The sequence below is a fragment of the Phodopus roborovskii genome, unplaced genomic scaffold (assembly GCF_943737965.1).
Source record: "Phodopus roborovskii unplaced genomic scaffold, PHOROB, whole genome shotgun sequence".
In the NCBI taxonomy this organism is placed as follows: domain Eukaryota; kingdom Metazoa; phylum Chordata; class Mammalia; order Rodentia; family Cricetidae; genus Phodopus; species Phodopus roborovskii.
Window position 1 is genome coordinate 7471869 of NW_026126410.1, and position 20015 is coordinate 7491883.

Sequence of the window (20015 nt, forward strand, 5' to 3'; positions counted from 1 at the left end):
GATGTGAATTCCGGGACTGACCTTAATCCCTCACTCTCAGCTCACATCTCCCAAAAAGTTGCTTGTCACTGCTACTCAGTGTCCTTTAGCTCTTGGATTATGTACCAGTTCACCTACCAGTCATGAAACATCGCTTTACATCTTCTTACTTGATCCCCAAATATCCATTTATCCAGTGAGGTGCTGTGTACCCTCAGGGTTACTTATACAAATCATTTCTACTTATCCATGGCATCATGCTGTATTATTTCATAGCTTCTTCTATTACCTGTCATTTACCATCACTTTCCAATAATTTATTTTTTAGTTTTATTTTTTAATCTTTCTTTCATTCCAAGAAAACAAAATTTGTTGTTGTTTCTTTTATTTTTATTTTACATATCCATCCCAGTTCCCTATCCTTCCCTCCCTCTCTCCCTCCCTCCTTCCCTCCCTCCCTTCCTCCCTTTTTCCCTTATTCTCTCCCTCTCTCCCTCTTTCGCTCTTGCCTACCTTCACATACACACCAACAACCCTCCCCTCCCATCCTCCCCCTATTCCACATGTAGGGAGATACCCATCAGGAGGGGTCATCTAAATCTGTCAAGTCTTTTGGAGTATGGACTAGGACTTCTCTCCTGTCTCTAGGTTAAGGGAGTATCCCTCCATGGGGAATGTGCACGCAAAGTCCTTTTGTGCAACAGGAATACATCCTGGTACCACTATATGACGACCCTTAAACTGTTCAGGCCTTCTAGTTGAGGCACATATTCAATGGGTCTGAATCAGTCCCATGCTGGATTCCCAGCTATCAGTCTGGTGGCCCTTTAGTTCCTCCTTGTTCAGGTAAGGTGTCTCTATGTGTTTCTGCAGCCGGTCTTGTCCTCCCTCTCTGCATCTGGATTCTAGTTTGATCTTGGAGAGATCAGGGATAACAGGAACATACCTAAACATAATAAGAGCAATATACACTAAACCAACAGCCAATATCAAACTGAATGGAGAGAAGCTTAAGGCAGTTCCTCTAAAATCAGGAACAAGACAAGGTTGCCCGCTCTCTCCATCTCTCTTCAATATTGTACTTGAAGTTCTAGCTACAGCAGTAAGACAAGAAAAGGAGATCAAGGGGATCCAAATTGGAAAGGAAGAAGTCAAACTTTCTCTATTTGCAGATGATATGATAGTTTACATAAGCGACCCAAAAAAAAAAAAAAAAAAAAAAAAACTCTACCAGGGAACTCCCATAGTTGATAAACACCTTCAGCAAACTAGCAGGATAAAAGATAAAGTAAAAAACAAAACAAACAAACAAACATTAGCCCTACTTTATTCAGATGAAAAAGTGGCTAAAAAAGGAATCAGAGAAACATCACCCTTTAAAATAGCCACAAACAGCATAAAGTATCTTGGGGTAACACTTATCAAACAAGTGAAAGACCTATATAATAAGAACTTTGTGTCTTTAAAGAAAGAAATTAAAGAAGATGGATGGCAGAAAATGGAAACATCTCCCATGCTCTTGGATAGGTAGGAAAAACATAGTAAAAATGGCAATCTTGCCAAAAGCAATTTATAGATTCAATGCAATCCCCATTAAAATGCCAGCACAATTCTTCACTAACCATGAAAGGATAATAATCAACTTTATAGAGAAAAACAAAAGACCTAGGATAGCCCCCCCCAAAAAAACTGTAAAATAAAGGAACTTCAGGAGGCACCAACTAATCAACTACCCCTATTTTAAGCTCTACTACAGAGCTATAGCCCTGAAAACAGCCTGGTATTGGCACAAAAATAGACAAGTAGACCAATGGAATCAAATTGAAAACCCTGATGTAAACCCACACACCTATGAATACCTGATTTTGACAAAAGAGCTAAAAGTATACAATGGGAGGAGGAAAGCATCTTCAACAAATGGTGCTGGCACTACTGGATGATGGTGATAGAAGACTGCAGATAGACCCATGTCTATTGCCATGCACAACTCAAGTCCAAATGTATCAAAGACCTCAACATAAGTCCAGCCACACTGAACCTCTCAGAAGGGAAAGTGGGCGGTACTCTTAAACAAATTGGTATAGGAGACCACTTTCTGAACATAACTCCAGTACCATAGACACTGAGATTGACAATTAATAAATGGGACCTCCTCAAATTTAGAAGCTTCTATAAGGCAAAGGACATAGTTGACAAGACCAAATGGCAGCCTATAGACTGGGAACAGATTTTCACCAGTCCAACATCTGACATAGGGCTGAACTCCAAAATATACAATGAACTCAATAAACTAGTCAACAAAATACCAAATAACCCTATTTTAAAAAATGGGGTACAGAACTAAATAGAAAACTCTCAATAGAGGAAATCAAAAAGGCTGAAAGACACTTAAGAAAGTGCTCAACATTCTTAGCTATCAGGGAAAGGCAAATCAAAAGAACTTTGAGATACCATCTTTCTCCTGCCAGAATGGCTAAAATTAGAAATACCAATGATAACTTATGCTGGAGAGGATGTGGAGAAAGGGGAACACTCCTACATTGCTGGTGGGAGTACAAACTTGTACAACCATTTTGAAGATCAGTATGGTGGTTCCTCAAGAAAATGGGAATCAGTCTACTCCAGGACCTGGCAATCCCCCTCTTAGGCATATACCCAAATGATCCACATCCATGCAACCAAGACACGTGCTCAACTATGTTCATGGTACCATTATTTGTAATAGCAAGAACCAGGAAGCAACCTAGATGCCCCTCAATTGAAGAATGGATACAGAAGATGTGGCACATTTACACACTGGAATACTACTCTGCAGAAAAAAAACAATGGAATCTTGAAATTCGCAGGCAAGTGGATGGTACTTCAAGAAACCATCCTGAATGAGGTAACCCAGTCACAAAAAGAGGAGCAGGGTATGTACTCACTCATATATGGATTTAAGACATAGAGCAAAGGATCACCAGCCTATATTTCACAACTCCAGAGGAAGTAGGATACAAGGAGTATTCTACGAGATTCATATAATGTCCCTCACAGTAGGGGGAAGGGACAATTTCTCCAGAGCACATGTGGAGTGGCAGGGCAGTGAGTGGAGAGGGAACTAGGAGAAAGAGAAGGGAAGGAGTGGAAAGCACCTGGGACTAGGAAGATTGAGGCTGAAGGGATAACTCTCAAAGTCAGTATAAAATGTCCAGTTGTGTTTCTCTTCTTAATACAGTTTGTTAAATCTTCTACTTGATAATTTTCTTCTAATTTTATAAAAACAATTTTATCCTATATACATGTGGGAATGTGGGAATGTTTCATGCCAAAAAAAAAAAAAAAAGTTTCTTTAAGATAAAAGGAGAGAATAAAACAAAACAAAACCTCCAAGTTTCTGCTTTTCTAAAGTTCAGACACATGTTTGAGCAACCAAAGTCATCAGTCTAAGTCATACAAACTTTAAGAACATGAGAACTTCAAGTGTTGTGCTCAGATTGTTGATTTTTTAAAATGGAAACTTCATAGAATTTTTTTTTTTTTTTGGGTCTCCGCGAAGGGCAGGTTATCAGAATGTGTGAGGAAGCCAGTTTCTAGTTGCAAAGTAAAACCACATGGGCTGAGTGTTCCAATCTGAATTAATCGATAACAACTGCTTTAGATATTTTCCCTTGAACATTGAAGAAAAAAAAAAAAAAAGAACATATAGACTGGATGCCATCTCAATCTCTTACATAAACATACACTAAGTGTATTTTCTTCCATGAAGTTGTATATTTAGGAGATAAAACCAAAAGCTAAAGTGAATCTTGCAGAAAGTTATTTGGTAATGAAAGTAGAGACAGAAGAAAGGAATCTGCTTTGAAGCCACATTCTTGGTGTAAGAAGCTCTCAAATGTTTCTATTTGCCCTAAATCTCATCTTAAAGATGGGACTAAATGAAGAAAAGTTAATAAGACCATGGATCTCACTGGAAGGCCTGAAGTTTTCACCCAGGAAACTGGGCCTTTTTGTATAATCATTAGTACTTGTCCAGAGTTGCCAGCCTAACCTTCATGAACTAATCTTAAGCATTATTTAAAATGCTATATTTCCATCTCAAAAATAATTCTCCACTTATTGTTTCATTACATTTATAGAAATCATATAAACACATGTGCTGCCAAGATCATCTCTTTATTCTTTATATTTAAATAAAATAGGTCATAATTTCTTTGTAGCACAATATATTTATGCTTCGGTATAAAATGGACCTTTATAATAAAGTGGGCACTTTTATTTTGTCCTGTAGATAGAAACATCTCTTCTGAATGCCGCAGTAGTGTGTATGATTAATTTATTAAACTCATATATATTCATGTATTTGATAAATAGAATCTGATTTGTGTTGTATCTTTAGCAAGCTCATATGTGACAACTACAGTTGTTGGAAATGTTTCCTCTTGATGGGGAGAAAGCTCTCGGCCAGGAAGAATTAGCACAATGTTTTGTAATAATCAGGTTTTCCTGAAGAGAGTAACAAATCCTTCTGTGGAAAATACCACTTTGGTCAAATAAAGATATCGATATGTTAAGATTTTATCAAGTACTCTGAAAAATCCTGATTTGAAGTTTTAGCCTGTTTTTAACACGGGGTATGAATTTCATGCATGACAGTATGTTAAAATTAGTTCTGAGCTGGATGTCAAAACTCTGTCTTCTCCCTGCTTTTCATTCCAGATTCAATCTGTCTTCCACAGGCTTTGACCAGCTATGTGTACAGCTGGGACACAAAGTTTAACTGCTGACATGAACTTTGAACTTTCATCTCTTCCTAGTTTTAGGAATTATTAGTTTAAATGTCATGTAGTTTTAAGTCTGGGTTATTATTATTACTATAATATAATCCAGCCTTATAATTTGCTTTTCCTCTAACTGTCCTAAATTTCAACACATTCAGCATAAAAAAATAAAAGGCTGGATTATTTATATTTCAGTTGGGAAGATGTTTTAAAGTCTCAATCTATGATCATAATTGTACCCCAAAATATTCCCATTAACTTTATTAATAAAGTGTAGGCTAGTACATTCCCAACAAAGAAGTTCTGCACTTTTGGACCAGCCTGTAAGATGTATGGAAACAGAACCTGTTTATCTGCAGCAGTTGCTATGCTTGGTAAACAGCCTTGTTTCTAAGAGTGCTTTATTTGAAGTCCATTACTGTTGGTGAGAGTTGACCATTACATATTCTTATTAAAGAATATCACAGGGAACCTATGGTCAGAAATATTACCCATTTCTTCTTACTTTGCACACACTGACAGTATAAAAACAGATGTTATTTTATTTTCAAATTTTAAAACAGGCGTTTTATTTTTTTATATGTGTGCACCTTTTTAAAATCTATCCCAAAGCATATGAACATATATATCATTGTTCATAAAGAATACTTTTCCACTTAAATATAAAATCAAATATTAATTAATATTATGTGTTGTTCTGGAAGTATATTCTTTTTAACATTGTGCTATCTTTTACTACCCACTGAATAGATATACTTGATAAGAACCAATATTTAATTCTGTACTCCATGACTGAATTTTTTTTGTAAGTAATTTTTTAATTATTATTTTATTTAATTTTATATAACAAAGTCCAATTAAATTAAAACGAACATTTAAACACAATATTTGGGAATTTGGGCGTCGTTCTTTCCAAACTACTTCCTGCTGGTAAGGGGCGCTGTCATGGGGGATTCTAAGAAGATTCAGATATCCTGGCTGTAGTCTGTAGGGCTGTTTTGTCCAGCTGTTTTGAATGTAGGATCAGCTTGTACTCTGTTTCAGGCGGTCTGGCGTGATCGAACCACATTAGTCTGGAAGGAATCCACCACATCTTTTCATTTTCTGTGGAAACAAAAATAGAAATCCTTTTCCCCAGTAACATGTCCTTGAACTTAAATTTTGGAGTCAAAACATTTTTTTTTAATTTAATTTATTATTTTACATGTCGATCCCAGTTCCCTCTCCCTCTCTCCCTCCATCCCTCCCCCATCCCTCCCTCCTTCCCTCCCTTTTACCCTCTCTGCCCTCTCACATGCACTCTAAACACCCTCCCCTCCCATCCCCCCACCCCAATTCCATATGTAGGGGAATGCCATCCAGTTGGGGTCATGTAGATCTGACAGGTCCTGTGAAGTAGGGACTAGGGCTTCTCTCCTGTCTCTAGATTAAGGCAATTATCCCTCCATGGGGCATGTGTTGGCAAAGTCCTTTTGTGTACCAGGGATACATCCTGGCTCCACTGTCTGAGGTCTCTTAGACTGCTCAGTCCTTCTGGCTGAGACCCATATTCAGGGGGTCCTGAGTCAGTCCCAGCTATCAGTCTAGTGGCCCTTAGCTCCTCCTTATTCAGGTAAGCTGTCTCTATGTGTTTCTGCCACATGGTCTTGTCCTCTCCATCTGCATCTGGGTTCTAGTTCGACTCAGTGTTTATGTATGGGTGTTTGATCCTGTTTTCAACAGGCATTAGTTGAGGGCTCCATGGAGAAGTTAGTTGTTGATCTCACTCTCCGGGAAGGGCATTTATGATAGCCTTTCCACGGAAGCTAAGATTGTTAGTTGGGAGCAGTCTTGTAGTTCTCTAGACCTTTCTTTGTGTTCAATTTTATCTTCAAACCAATATTGGCTCCCTCATTTATGTTCTCTCTCTCTGTCTCTGTCTGTCTGTCTCTCTTTCCTATCTTCTATTCCTAACCAGGCTCAATCTTCCTGGTCACACATGTTTTCCTTTCCTTCCCCTCATTTTCTCCTACTTCTCTCTCCATTCACTGCCCCTCCACACTTCACCTGATCTCTGGGGGACTTGTCCCTTCCCAGTTCTGTGAGGGACTTTATATGAATCTCTTAGAATACACCTTGTATCCTAGTTCCTCTGGTGATGTGAATTATAGGCTGGTGATCATTTGCTCTAGGTCTAAACTCCATATATGAGTGTTCCTCTTTTTGTGACTGGGTTACCTCATTCAGGATGGTTTCTTCAAGTGCCATCCACTTGCCTGCGAAATTCAAGATACCATTATTTTTTTCTGCAGAGTAGTATTCCATTGTGTAGATGTGCCACATCTTCATTAACCATTCTTCAATTGAGGGGCATCTAGATTGCTTCCAGGTTCTTGCTATTACAAATAGTGCTGGTATGAACATAGTTGAACACATGTCTTTGTTGCATGGATGTGAATCCTTTGAGTATATGCCCAAGAGGGGGATTGCCGGGTCCTGTGGTAAACTAATTCCCATTTTCCTGAGGAACCGCCATACTGATCTCCCAAATGGCTGTATGAGTTTTTACTCCTACCAGCAGTGGAGGAGTGTTCCACTTTCTCCACATCCTCTCCAACATAAGTCATCACTGGTGTTTCTAATTTTAGCTATTCTGGCAGGGGTAAGATGGTATCTCAAAGTTGTTTTGATTTGCATTTCCCTGATAGCGAAGGATGTGGAGCATTTTCAATTCCAAATGGATCAAAGACCTCAACATCAATCCAGCCACATTGAACCTCTTAGGAGAGAAAGTAGGAGGTACCCTTGAACAAATTGGTATAGGAGACCGCTTCTTGAACATAACTCCAGGGGCACAGACACTGAAAGAAACAATTAATAAATGGTACCTCTTCAAACTTAGAAGCTTCTGTAAGGCAAAGGACACAGTGGACAAGACCAAATGGCAGCTCACAGACTGGGAAAAGATTTCACCAATTCTATATCCGACAAAGGGCTGATCTCCAAAATACACAAAGAACTCAAGAAACTAGTCAACAAAAACCAAATAACCCTATTAAAAAATGGGGTACAGAACTGAAGAAAGAATTCTCAATAGAGGAAATCAAAAAGGCTGAAAGACACTTAAGAAAATGCTCCATGCCTGAATTTTATACTTTGGATTTAAAGTGAATAAAAATACAACTATGTACAGATTAAAATACAAATTTTCCAAGCAACAGTGTAGGAATAGTATTGAAGCATACTTTATTATTAAAGAGGATAGAACCCACTTACATACAGTCTCAAACATCAGTATGTTTACATAGATCATGACTCTACTTACAGAAGATTATAGTTAATTGTTCCGATTTCATATAATGGCCTGCGAAGACTTCACATGAAGGTTATAATGCAGTTTCTTGTTTATGGAGGGCATTTATTAGAAACTATGTGGTACCTTAAAAATTCTCCCAGGGTATATATTGCAGTGGTGTGTTCATGTGTGTGCAAGCTCATGTACACCTGTGTGTGTGTATGTGTGTGTGTGTGTGTGTGTGTGTGTGCATCAGTACATGCATGTATGTGTGCTGTTTTTCACTCTTACTGACAATAAGGACAGGTATCATTATTCACAACTATCATTTAGGAATCCAACAAGGATCATTGTGGTTTATAGATACTCAATAAATAATTACTGATGATCTGAACAAGGAAAAGAGTTTATAAAGAGAAATTAAAAAAATAAACATCAGACTCCATTTAACAAATGTTTACGTTAATCTTTGGCTGTTGCTGTTGTTGTGAAAAAGGAGTGGGGAGAAGGAAGAATCCAAACTCATCACTTGTCATCACCATTATCACCATTATTTCACAGATAACAGAATGGAGGCTTAGGGTTAAGATAATTGTTCCTAAACTATAACTATACATGGCATTCCCAAGACTCTACCATGTGTCTGTTATTCCTTAAGATCTCAAGCTCTTCAATATTGTTTCATACTAGGGAATAACTAAGGAAAAAAAACAACGAACTATTTGAAGAGTATGTATATTTAATTTGAAAGGGCATTCACATTTTTTTATATTGACTATCTACTTGTTTTTAACGTTTGTATTTTGTAAGCATGTATCATCTGATTAGGGAAAGGGGCCTATGTATTCATTCTAAGTAATAGTGAGTTTAGCAGAGTTATTGGAAAATAACAAGTTAAAGTGCAAATAAGAAAATTTACAATAACTTAAAATGTAGGACATATTTCCATCGACATACACATACATGGCAATACATAAGGAAACTGGAAACTAGAGAAGCCCTTTGAGTATACAGCAAAAACTGGCATAGATACAGTTAGCCTTAGTACACACACATAATTGGCCATGTTTTTGAAGTTACTAAATGGATAAAATTGAAGTATTAAGAATTTTTCTGCTTTTCTTATTAATCAAATATTTCTTTGGATCCCTAACCTATCACTGACATAACCAACTATAGAATAAAGAACATGCCCTGGAAAACTTGTCAAATGTTTTGGAAGAAAAGTTTTTGGCTTTCAGCTATTTGTCCCTGTAGATCACATGAAATCAGTTCAGCTTCCTCATTGCCTACTTAGCCACAGTGAAATGTGACAACATTAATTGTGGTTTTGTTTTTCTTGGTTTTGTTAACTTCGAAGCACCACTGTAGGAGCAGTGCTTATTAACACTCTTCACCTTACAGCTGAAGCAGCTCTGAACAGTGTCCTGATTTTAAGTATTGTCACCTGTGACATCATCCTTTACTTACTTATTCACCCACACAACTCTTCCTACCTTTGGAAGATTACAGCCATCTTGAGGTTTATAAGAATATGCTAATTAATACACAGTTTGACTGAACTTAATCTGACCAGAACATTCTTCAAAGCTCTTGCTGCTAAATACAAACCATATGTGTGAGAGACCCTAACAGTGAATATTATCTACCTGGTTGTAAGAATGACTCCATGATCACTGAGGCTGCCCATTATAGACGTCTGTTTCCTTTCCCCACCTTGATAACAGAGTGGATGGGACTTGGAGTGGCAGCAACCTCGTGGGTGGAGATGCTGGTGCCAAGCCTTGGGGTCAGGGGTCAACCCTTCAGCATAGCTATTATCTCCAAAAATGTGTTCTCCATCACTGTTGGAGTCTGTGCTGCCTCATCATGTAAGGCAATGTCAACACTTGCAGGTGGAAACCTGTAACAACAGATTCCCCAGTGGTCTGCCACCTTAGTCCATTTCCAGTCATACTGGTTTCTCTTCTTGTCCCCCCCAGTCCCCTTTGCTGCTCTTCTCTCACAGCCTGCAGAGCTACTTGTGGTGTTCCTGGTCTCTACCCAGTCCCTACCACTTGGTTAGTAGATACTTCACCCTTTTCAAGTTCGGGCTTGCTTTGGCTGAGCTTCCATTGCATATTTGTGCTTCTCTGCCTTCCTCTATTAATGCTCCTGTCCCAAGGTTTCTATTGTTACATGTCTTCTCTTTTCATTCTCAATTACTTCACTGTATATCACAGCAATGTCTATGATTTTATTCACAATTTTGATACTGACAATTCTTATTCTTATTAAATGTTTTTTCTTATTTTACATATCAATTCCAGTTCCCTCTCCCTCCCATCCTACCATGCTTCCCAAGATACCCCATATCATCCCCCATCCACTCCCCAAGGAGGGTGAGTCCTTCCATGAGAGATCATCAAAACCTGTCAAGTTATTTGGGGTAGGGCCTAGGCCCTCCCCTTTGTCTCTAGGCTAAGAGAGTATCCCTCCATGGGGAATGGGCTCCTAAAGTCCATTCCTGCACTAGGGAAACATCCTGGTCCCATTGTCAGAGGTACCATAGACTTCCTGAACTGAGACCCATAATCAGGGTGTCTGAGTAAGTCTTATGCTGGTTTCCCAGCTATCAGTCAGGAGTCTATGAGCTCCCCTTGTTCAGGTCAGCAGCAGTTGCTATGGGTTTCTCTAGCCTGGTCTTGACCTCTTTGCTCATCACTTTTCTCTCTGCGACTGGATTCCAAGAGTTCAGCTCAGTGTTTATCTGTGGGTGTCTGCTTTTGCGTCCATCAGCTACTGGATGAGGGTTCTATGATGGCAGATAAATTAGTCATCATTCTCATTATCAAGGAAGACCTTTAAGGTAGCCTCTCCACTATTACTTAGTTAGTTGGGGTCATCCTATGGTTATGCCATCCTGATCTTGTCTGATCTTGGAAACTAAGCAGGGTCAGGCCTAGTTAGTACCTGGATGGTTGTTACTGACAATTCTTAAAAGTTCTCCTACAACTCTAAACAAAAATATTTAACTGCTTGTTATATGATCATTATTGCACCTTTATTAAAGACCTATATATCTTGCTATCACAAGATATATTAGAATGTAAGATATATTAAAATATGTAGGTAAAATAATATTTAACTATAAAAATATTAAGAGCTGAAGCACAGCTCAGTTTAGATCAGTTGTAAGAGCCCAGGTTCTGTCCCCAGTATCACAAAAATTAAAGAAATAATTTATAAATACATTAAAATTCTCCTTTTTATGTACAACCTATGCATCTTCTATACTACTTGCTGTTATTGTAAGCTTACTGCAAGACCTAAAAAAACAAAACAAAACAAAACAAAAAAAAAAAAAAACAGAAAAATTGTACCTTATGTAGACCTACAAAATTACAGCTGTCTATAGGTAAGAAATGAGTGCTGTTACATCATTTTATCAACAAAACGTTTCATGCCAGCAGCATAAACAAATGTATACGCAGAGAAGAATTGTTCAAAATCATAATTCTGGCAATGTTGAGATTATATATCTTCTATGAAAAATATATAGTACTTTGGAAAATGTATAGCCTTGTAAATTTATGCCAATAATAGCATCTCTATAGCACATTATATACATAATCATATTCATGTACACTGTGTTAGATACAATTTTCATAAGAATCCCGTGAAGTAACACATCAGCCATTATGTTTGGTTAACTGATTATTAAAGAAAAATATATATCTTTGAAAAGCTTAACCACTTTTCCAAACCCATATTGTTTTTAAATGTGCAAGCTAAGAAAAATATCCTACCTTGATATAAACTTATATCCATCTTTCATGAACACCTTATGTTTTGCTAGAAAGCAGGTGAATTCTTGAAAGTATATGTAAGTACTCTTCAAATAAATGAACTGTGCGTCAAATAATTTAGATGGTAATTTTTCATCAGTGTCAGTTTATTTTAATAAATACATTGAAACATGGAATTTCATATTGTTGGTGCAGTACCTGTTGTTTAAATATGTATAGATTGTGTAATCAGGTTAAAAGCCTATAAATTCAAATATTTATAAGCTATTTCTGCAAAAATACTAAAAATACTTCTGGTGTTTTGAAATATGCAATACATAATCACTGTAAGTGGTCCTTTACTCTGAAATGGTACCCCCATTTTCTTACTCCTTCCCAACTGCAGCATGTCCTATCATTCCTCCCTAGTTTCTGGAAACTACATTTCTACTCATATTTCAGTAGCATCAGTTACTTTATTTTCTACACACGTTAGACCACATACTACCAGCATTTCTGAGGCTGGCTTATTTCACATTACATGGTCTTCATTCAGGTACCCCCATGATGTCAAAAATATTTCTTTACATTTCAGTGAAAAGGTCTTCCTAGTGTGTGACCAAAACTGTCAAATGTTTTTTAACCCTTCACCATCGTCAAAAATTGTTAAGTGATAGTGTGAAATTACGATCAGGAATCAGAGAGCAGTTCCACAGCTCTGAGAAGCACTTTTCAGGTTGCTACAGCAATACAGAACAATGCAGTGTTCAACTGTCATTGTTTTACTATAAGCAGTCAATGACAAGCAGTCAATGGACAAGGTTATACTTTTACCAGTCTTTCTAGTAATGTGTTGGCTTATGATCCTTAGGAATTGAAATCCATTTAGTCTATATGTGTCCCCATCCTCACCTTTTTGAGACTTGTAGTTCTCTGTAAATTAGAAATGCAGAAAACACCTTAGTTACACCTCATTTTCAGACTCTAATCCAGCAGCATGTAAAATGCCCGACTTTATTATCAGCTCCTTTTTATAGGGTCTATCAAGATTGAAATAACATAGCTTTGTTTGTGAAAATAATGGGTTGCTTGTTTTTGTTTTAAGTGGCGCAAGTTCTGAGATCTGAGATGTGTGAAACTTTCAAGAAGACATTTCACTTGGAATTAAAATTAATTTTATAACTGTAATTTATGTCTGTGTATTTGGTTTATACAAAATAGTACTTAACCAAGCATTTCTAGGCTGTATGGCCAGTAGCTTTGCTCTTAAGTCAGGAAGATACTTACTACGAATAATCTATGTTGCATTTTAAATCCTTAGGCTTTTAAGGCCTTGATTACAAGTAATCTGGTACTCAAACAATTCTTTTTCCTTGAACATACTATACTGGGCTATCACTGCTCGGTTCTATAACATTAGTTGGTCATCATACTTTTAATATGATCCATAGCTAATGATTTGATGTAAGCATTCAAAATATTTTTTATTCTGATGGAAGATTTAGAAGCAAACCACTTTTTATTTTGTTATCATTTGAAAATCATTAGCACTCAGACTATGTTACACACTACCAAGTCATAGCAAACTAATCTCATTCACTCTTTTGGACTCCAACATTTACTATAGAAGTCCTCTGTAGCATCTACATAATATTTTTCTTTTGTTTTCTTTTTTTGTCCCTTTGTAGTTGTTTGAAATTACAGTGCCTCTCTCTCAAGGCCCCAAACCAGTCACAATCAGTTTTGCCAATCATACTTCCTGCCGATGCATGTCTAAACTGGACGTTTACAGACAAGTTCATTCAATTATTAGACGTTCTCTGCCAGCAACATTATCACAGTGAGTATGAATTAAGTATTTTTCTACATCTTCTCCTACCTTAAAATTATCTTCAAATAAACACAAATTTGTTAAAGGATATTTCATATAGACTTAATTTCTCATCAAATACAAGTCATAAAATATTATACAATAAAAATAGAATTATACTGAACCAATCAATGTATAGGCAGGGTAGTTCACAATATAAAAAGACATTCTATGGAGTGGTGCACATCTCATCACTGTTCATGAAATGAATGAAGTAGCCACGTTGCTTTAACATCTATGAAGTTGAATATTTGATTAGAAATTATTCTAAAGCTTAAGAATTTATGCCTCGGTGACTTAAGTTTAAAACAAATGTTAACCACACATCTTATGGTGATATACTAAAATATAGTTGAATATAGCTTCCTATTTTTTGTTTCAACAAAGATTTCTATTGAGATATTACATAACTATTTGAATTGTCTCCTCATATTACTTGAAATAACTTTCAAACTATTATTTAACATGCAAGTTGTCTTTTCTTTCTTTCTTTTTCTTTTACTTATATATTTATTTATTTATTTATTTATTTATTTTTTGTATAGCAAAAAGTAGCATTTGATTAAAGGGAAAGGCAGAGCATCAATTTGGACACTTTGAATAACTTACATTGGAATATTTTTTTATTATCATTTAGATCCTAGGAACTTTGAATCTCAAGACAGATTGACATCTCAGTGTTCATTACCATTTCTAGTGTATGTAGTAGGAATCATGCATAATTCCAGCACTTATTACAACAGCATAAGTAGATGGACAATGGGTAGTATAGAATATTAAGAAACTCTCACCTTTGGGGTCTCAACATAAAATATATAGCAATAATAGTAGTATTCCCATGGGTTATCATCATGCTGCTCAGATTCGTTTGGCAGATAAATGTCTCTCTTTGGGAAATTTTAGGGGAACTTCGTGATAGCATATCAGCACAAATCTCTCCTCTTTGGCTTGAGGAAGAAAAGATCTCACAGATATCTCTGAAGAAGCCCAGAGTAATATAAGAAGGAATACTGCCCATCATAACTAAACAACAGATTTCATCTGTCACATCATTCATGAAGCCCTTAGAGTGCAGTTCATTTCTAGACCCTATTTACCTGAGCAAAGAATCCATTCTGAGAACTTTTGGTATCATCTTTGTGTTACCAAATTTTTATTTGAAGATGTGTCTTACTCTTAGTTTCCAATAACTTTCTGTACTTATCTTTCCATATAATTGTATAAGCTGTGTGTTAAACCCAGAGATTAGTTAGATTAGTTCAATCCCTTCTATTTCTCTATTTTTTATAGCATCCCAATATTCTTTTGAGACTTAGAAATTGCAATTATCACTAATTATTTCTTCTTTTGTCCCACATAAGTATGACTCATTATTTGGGAGAAGATGGCAATACCTCCTACAACTTAACATTTAATTCTCATCTCTCCCATTCACCCATGCTATTCCATGTGTATGTCAGATTTAGCACAAGTGCCAAACCAGTCCTTTAGTTGTAACTTTCATTCCCATACACTGTTGTAAGTAAGCATCAAAAGACACAATTTGATTTATCCAAACAAGAAAAGTGCCTATCAATTGCTTAAAGGATTGAACACAAATTGCTCACCATGTTTTTTCCTTGTCATCTTACTTGTCATTATTCCCCATGTCAATGGTTTACAAAGTATGATTCCCTGGTCACAAGGTCATTTCCTGCTCTGTATCTTGTTTCTATTAAGACGTTAGCTTGAAGGAAATTCCCTTCCTTTTCTTCCTTTCTAAGTCCACATCAATTTATTAGAGCTCATATGAAGGTTTTTGCATCTGTCTTATCAAAATATTGTTGCACTGCTTCTGTGTCAAGATGACAGCATTACCTTTTTCTCTGGACAATAGGCTTTAGAGATGTAAATGTGTTATTACATGTGCATCTATTTGCTTATTTCACAGCTATTGTACTCTATTAAATGATAACTGATTATTTCCCATGGGATATACTACAGGCAAATCAATGTACTACAAAGAAATAGAAGGTTACAATCAGGGAAGGGTAGAGGAAAACACACACGCACGCGCGCACACACACACACACAATCAGAGAGAGAGAATGAGAACAAGAACATTATGTAAAGACATGGGTATCTCAATTTGATTAGATTTAATAAGATGTTATTAATCAATGAACAAGGAAGACCGTAATAGAGACATGCATTGTCCCCAGGAGAAGGGGAAAGGGACAAAACCTTCTGAGCAAAGTGGGAACACATGGGGAGGGGAGAGTCAGTTAGGAGAAAGAGAAGGGGAGAAGAGGAGGGGGGAGGGACCAGGAAGTTTGAGTTGGGGGAAGAATAGAGGAGAGCAAGAAAAGAGATATCTTAATAGAGGGAGCCATTATAAATTTAAAGAGAAATCTGGTACTAGGGAAATCTAGTACTAAGAATCTAAACAATAGGGCAGAGGCTATTTTATATGACCTTTCCCTATAATAAGATTGATGGCTTCCTTATATGCCACCATAGAACCTTCATCCAGTTGTTGATGGAAACAGAAAAAGAGACCCCGCAGCCTAGCACTGAGCTAAATTCCTGGAATCCAGTTGCAGAGAGGGAGGAGTAATGAGTAAAGAGGTCAATAATAGACTGGAGAAACCCATAGAAACTGCTGACCTGAAAAGTGGGGAGCTCATGGACCCCATCCAGACAGCTTGGAAATTAATACAGTATTAAATAATGAAAAAACTAAGGCTGTGATTTTGAAATACTGAACATCTGCCTAGGAATTCTCATGGTTTCTTGTTTGTTTGTTTGTTTTATGAAAATATGGAAAAATAGGAGGTTTTGTAGATAGATAAATGGCATGAAAATGTTCAACATAGTCAAAGCATCTTGAACTGTACATAATGCATCATAAAATGGCTGCAAATTGTTATTTAAACCAAATATATTATTATGTCAGTCTTTGAAGTAGTGCCAACTTGAGAGGAAAGATAAAGGGGGGATTTTAAAATAGAAAATTCTAGCTCGGGTTATAATTTTTCTCTTATTTGTTTCCTGAATTGTTATACAATCTTGGCACTAAAAGACTAAATAAAATGTGCTTGGTAGTAATAAGCTACATTTATTGGGATCCAAGAAAAGAGTTTCATTATTGCGAGGACAGATGATGTGTAGCCCAGGCAACTTTTTACTTAAGACTTGAGAACTCAATGTCTTTTGTCCATTAATCTGTAGCAGATCCTCACTCCTATATCCTAAAAGCTCAAAAGTCAAGACATTTGTTTTTCTAGCTCTAATTCTTCCCTTTAAATTCTCAAATGTCTTACATTGTCCCTTTCCTTAAATACAAATAAACAAATAAGCCAACAAAAAACTTTCTAACATTTATAAAAGAGCAGAGATAGCATTAAATTAAGATTGAGGCATAATCTTAAACCATCTTATCAGAAAGAATTTTTCCTCATCATTCAAAAAGAAGGCCTTTTAGGATGTTCTAGAAATAATCCTCTTTGCAAGTTTAAAATCCCTATGCACATATGCCATTACTTTTTGAAATCTTAATATATATGTCTGCTCATCATTTTCTACAATACTCTCTCTGTATATAGATGTAGACTATATATACATATGTTTATATATAAAGATATAGAATATATGCATATGTTTATATATAAATGTGTATATAGAGAGTATTTATGAGTAGACACATGTATATAGATATAGAATATATGTACATATATTCTAACATACTCAATTTAAAGTTTTTGGCATGAATGAATTTACCAGTGAAACTCGGGCAAGAGAAATATTGTTTAAATCTGAAGCATTATTTTTTTCTGACAAGTTGTTACATAGTAGCTGTGTGATCTAGTTTATTGATGATTGCCTTTGACAATAGCATTTCTGTGGCTTTCTAGTTGACTAGGAGAAGAAACAACACTGTAAATATCCTAATGTATTCTCCCAGTGCATCTTCTTTGTTGACACTGTGTCTGTCACAGTGATAAATTCAGAAGACTAAGCTATGCTTTTAAAGTATTGAACACCAGCCTAGGGTGTTTTGATTTTTATAAAATGTATTGAGGTAGATAGAAATAAAAAGGTTTTTTTTTTCTACAGAAAAATTGGGAGATAAATTTCAGTAACAAAACATTTTATATGTTTTAATGACCATAAAATGGAATACAATTACTATTTCAACCTGGTTGATATTCTATGTCAGTCCATGTGGAGGGAAAGACACAAAGAAGATGGAGTCTATTTGTTTTCATCAATGAGCTAGTATTATAATTAAAATTCCATAGGCTACATGAGAAGTCTTCATGTAGTACATTCTATAATTGGGCCAATGTATAATATCACATATTCACCATGATAGTATTATACAGAAGAGTTTCACTGCTCTTGAATCTCACGCTATACCTATTCATTTCTCTTTCCCTAGTACTTCTGATATCAGTGAGTTATTTGTGGTTGTATCAACCTTCTACTGCCCTTTAATGAGTTTTGTTGTTGGTATACTTGGTTTGGGTTTTAAATTTTTACTAGTAAAGTATGGTTGTAACAAGGTAATAAGACAAGGGGCTTTATTGATGGATATTTTTACTGAATTTTGAACTTTATTCATTCTCTGGTCTTAATTTAAAGAATTTGAATTCAATATTGAAAATAATCTGACAAACTGATGTAATAATTTCTATAGTTCCATCCTATTAAAACATCTATACACCTATGTAAAAAGCAGAGGTCTTGATACCTGTTCTTCACACCTTATTCACCTGGGTCCCTGCTCTCCTAACCACACAGTTCAAAGCTCCAGTACTCTGTGCTCAGTTAAACATTCAGTGACAGTACAACATGGCTGCTTCATATCCAGTGGTGGGCAACCTTTTGTACATATTAATGCTTCAGAGCAGTTGTTTAGAATTACATAAAAAGTCTTTTATAGTATCAATTCATTTTTTAAACTAGTGAAATGAAATACTTTCTTATTCTTTTCAAATTTATGAAATGCATCCATTAGACTTACCTACCATCATTTTCATTGACCACTGGACAAACTCTGATTCTATCCTCTCTTCTTCTAGTCTAGAAGAGCACGGACAAAAAACATCACAAACAGGCAAAGCTATAAACTCATGTGAACCAAGTAAAGTTTATTGAAAACAAATATTCATATGCACATTGTTGTTAGATGTATGTTTATAAAATGTAAGCCTTTATATTTTAAACCTCAGAATCTTAAGATGCATTTATTACTATACTAAATGAAAGAAGTTACATAATAACATTGAATATACTTTGTGTAATGAGTCTTTCTCTGTCCTACCAGCCAGCTCCCAGATAATGACACAGAGACTTATTATTAATTATGAAAGCTCAGCCTTGCCTTAGGCTTTACCAGTTCCTATAGCTTAAATTGACCCATTTATATTAATCTGTGTTTTGCATTGTGGCTTTTTACTTTTCTTTCCTATTCTCATCCCTCTGATGCCTCAATTATCTTCTCCTAATCCCTCTCTGTGCCCAGAAGTCCCATCTATACCTATTGCCTAGCTATTGGCCTTTTGGCTTTTAATTACACCAGTCACAGCAATACGCCTTCACGTGATTTACAAATATCCCACATCAACTTTGTATTCCTGTGGTGTGTGTGTGTGTGTGTGTGTGTGTGTGTGAGAGAGAGAGAGAGAGAGAGAGAGAGAGAGAGAGAGAGAGAGAGAGAGAGAGAGAGAGAGAGAGAGAGAAACTGGACCATTGTAACAGACACTCACACATAGTAACAAACATTTTTATCACTCAGCTATGCACCCACAGAAGGTTTGCTACTTATTATTCACTGCTAAGCACTATAGAAGAGTTATAATGGAAGATGTATCTATAAAAACATAAGTGTATTCTTGAGATGTGAAATCCAGTTAAGCAAAACAAACAAACAAACAAAACAAACAAAATCTGAAACAAAATAATGCAGAATTTTATACAGGACCCTGTAGCCTTTATATCACCGGAATTCAGCTGTCCTTCCAGCTGCTACTCATACAACAATCTTTAAAAAAGTTCCTGCATTGATAAAATTGAAATAACATCAACAGTTGACCTCTAAGCAATCAAATGTCTATTTTGAAATTTACCAAAAATGTTAATATAGCTGGGATTCCCTTTACTTTCTTGGCATATGCAGGGTTAGGATTATGCTCATATCAAGACATCATTTTGTATTTAAGAATATAATTTTTTTCAATTATATTTAAAAAATTCCAAATAAGCCTGGTGTTGGTAGTGCACACCTTTAGTTCCAGCACTCAGGAAACAGAAGCAGGTTGAACTCTGTGAATTCGAGGCCAGCCTGGTCTACAGAGCTAGTTCCAGAAAAGGCTCCAAACTAA

The 20015-nt window shown here is 36.1% G+C and overlaps 1 protein-coding gene across 1 annotated transcript in view; it reads left to right on the forward strand.

The window, feature by feature from the left end:
- The window catches only part of Vegfc (vascular endothelial growth factor C), a 99058-nt gene that overhangs the window by 67156 nt on the left and 11887 nt on the right, over nucleotides 1-20015 (forward strand). Inside the window, exon 4 of the mRNA XM_051182426.1 lies at nucleotides 13469-13620. Coding sequence (XP_051038383.1) covers nucleotides 13469-13620 — 152 coding nt within the window. The remainder of the gene's footprint in view (nucleotides 1-13468; nucleotides 13621-20015) is intronic.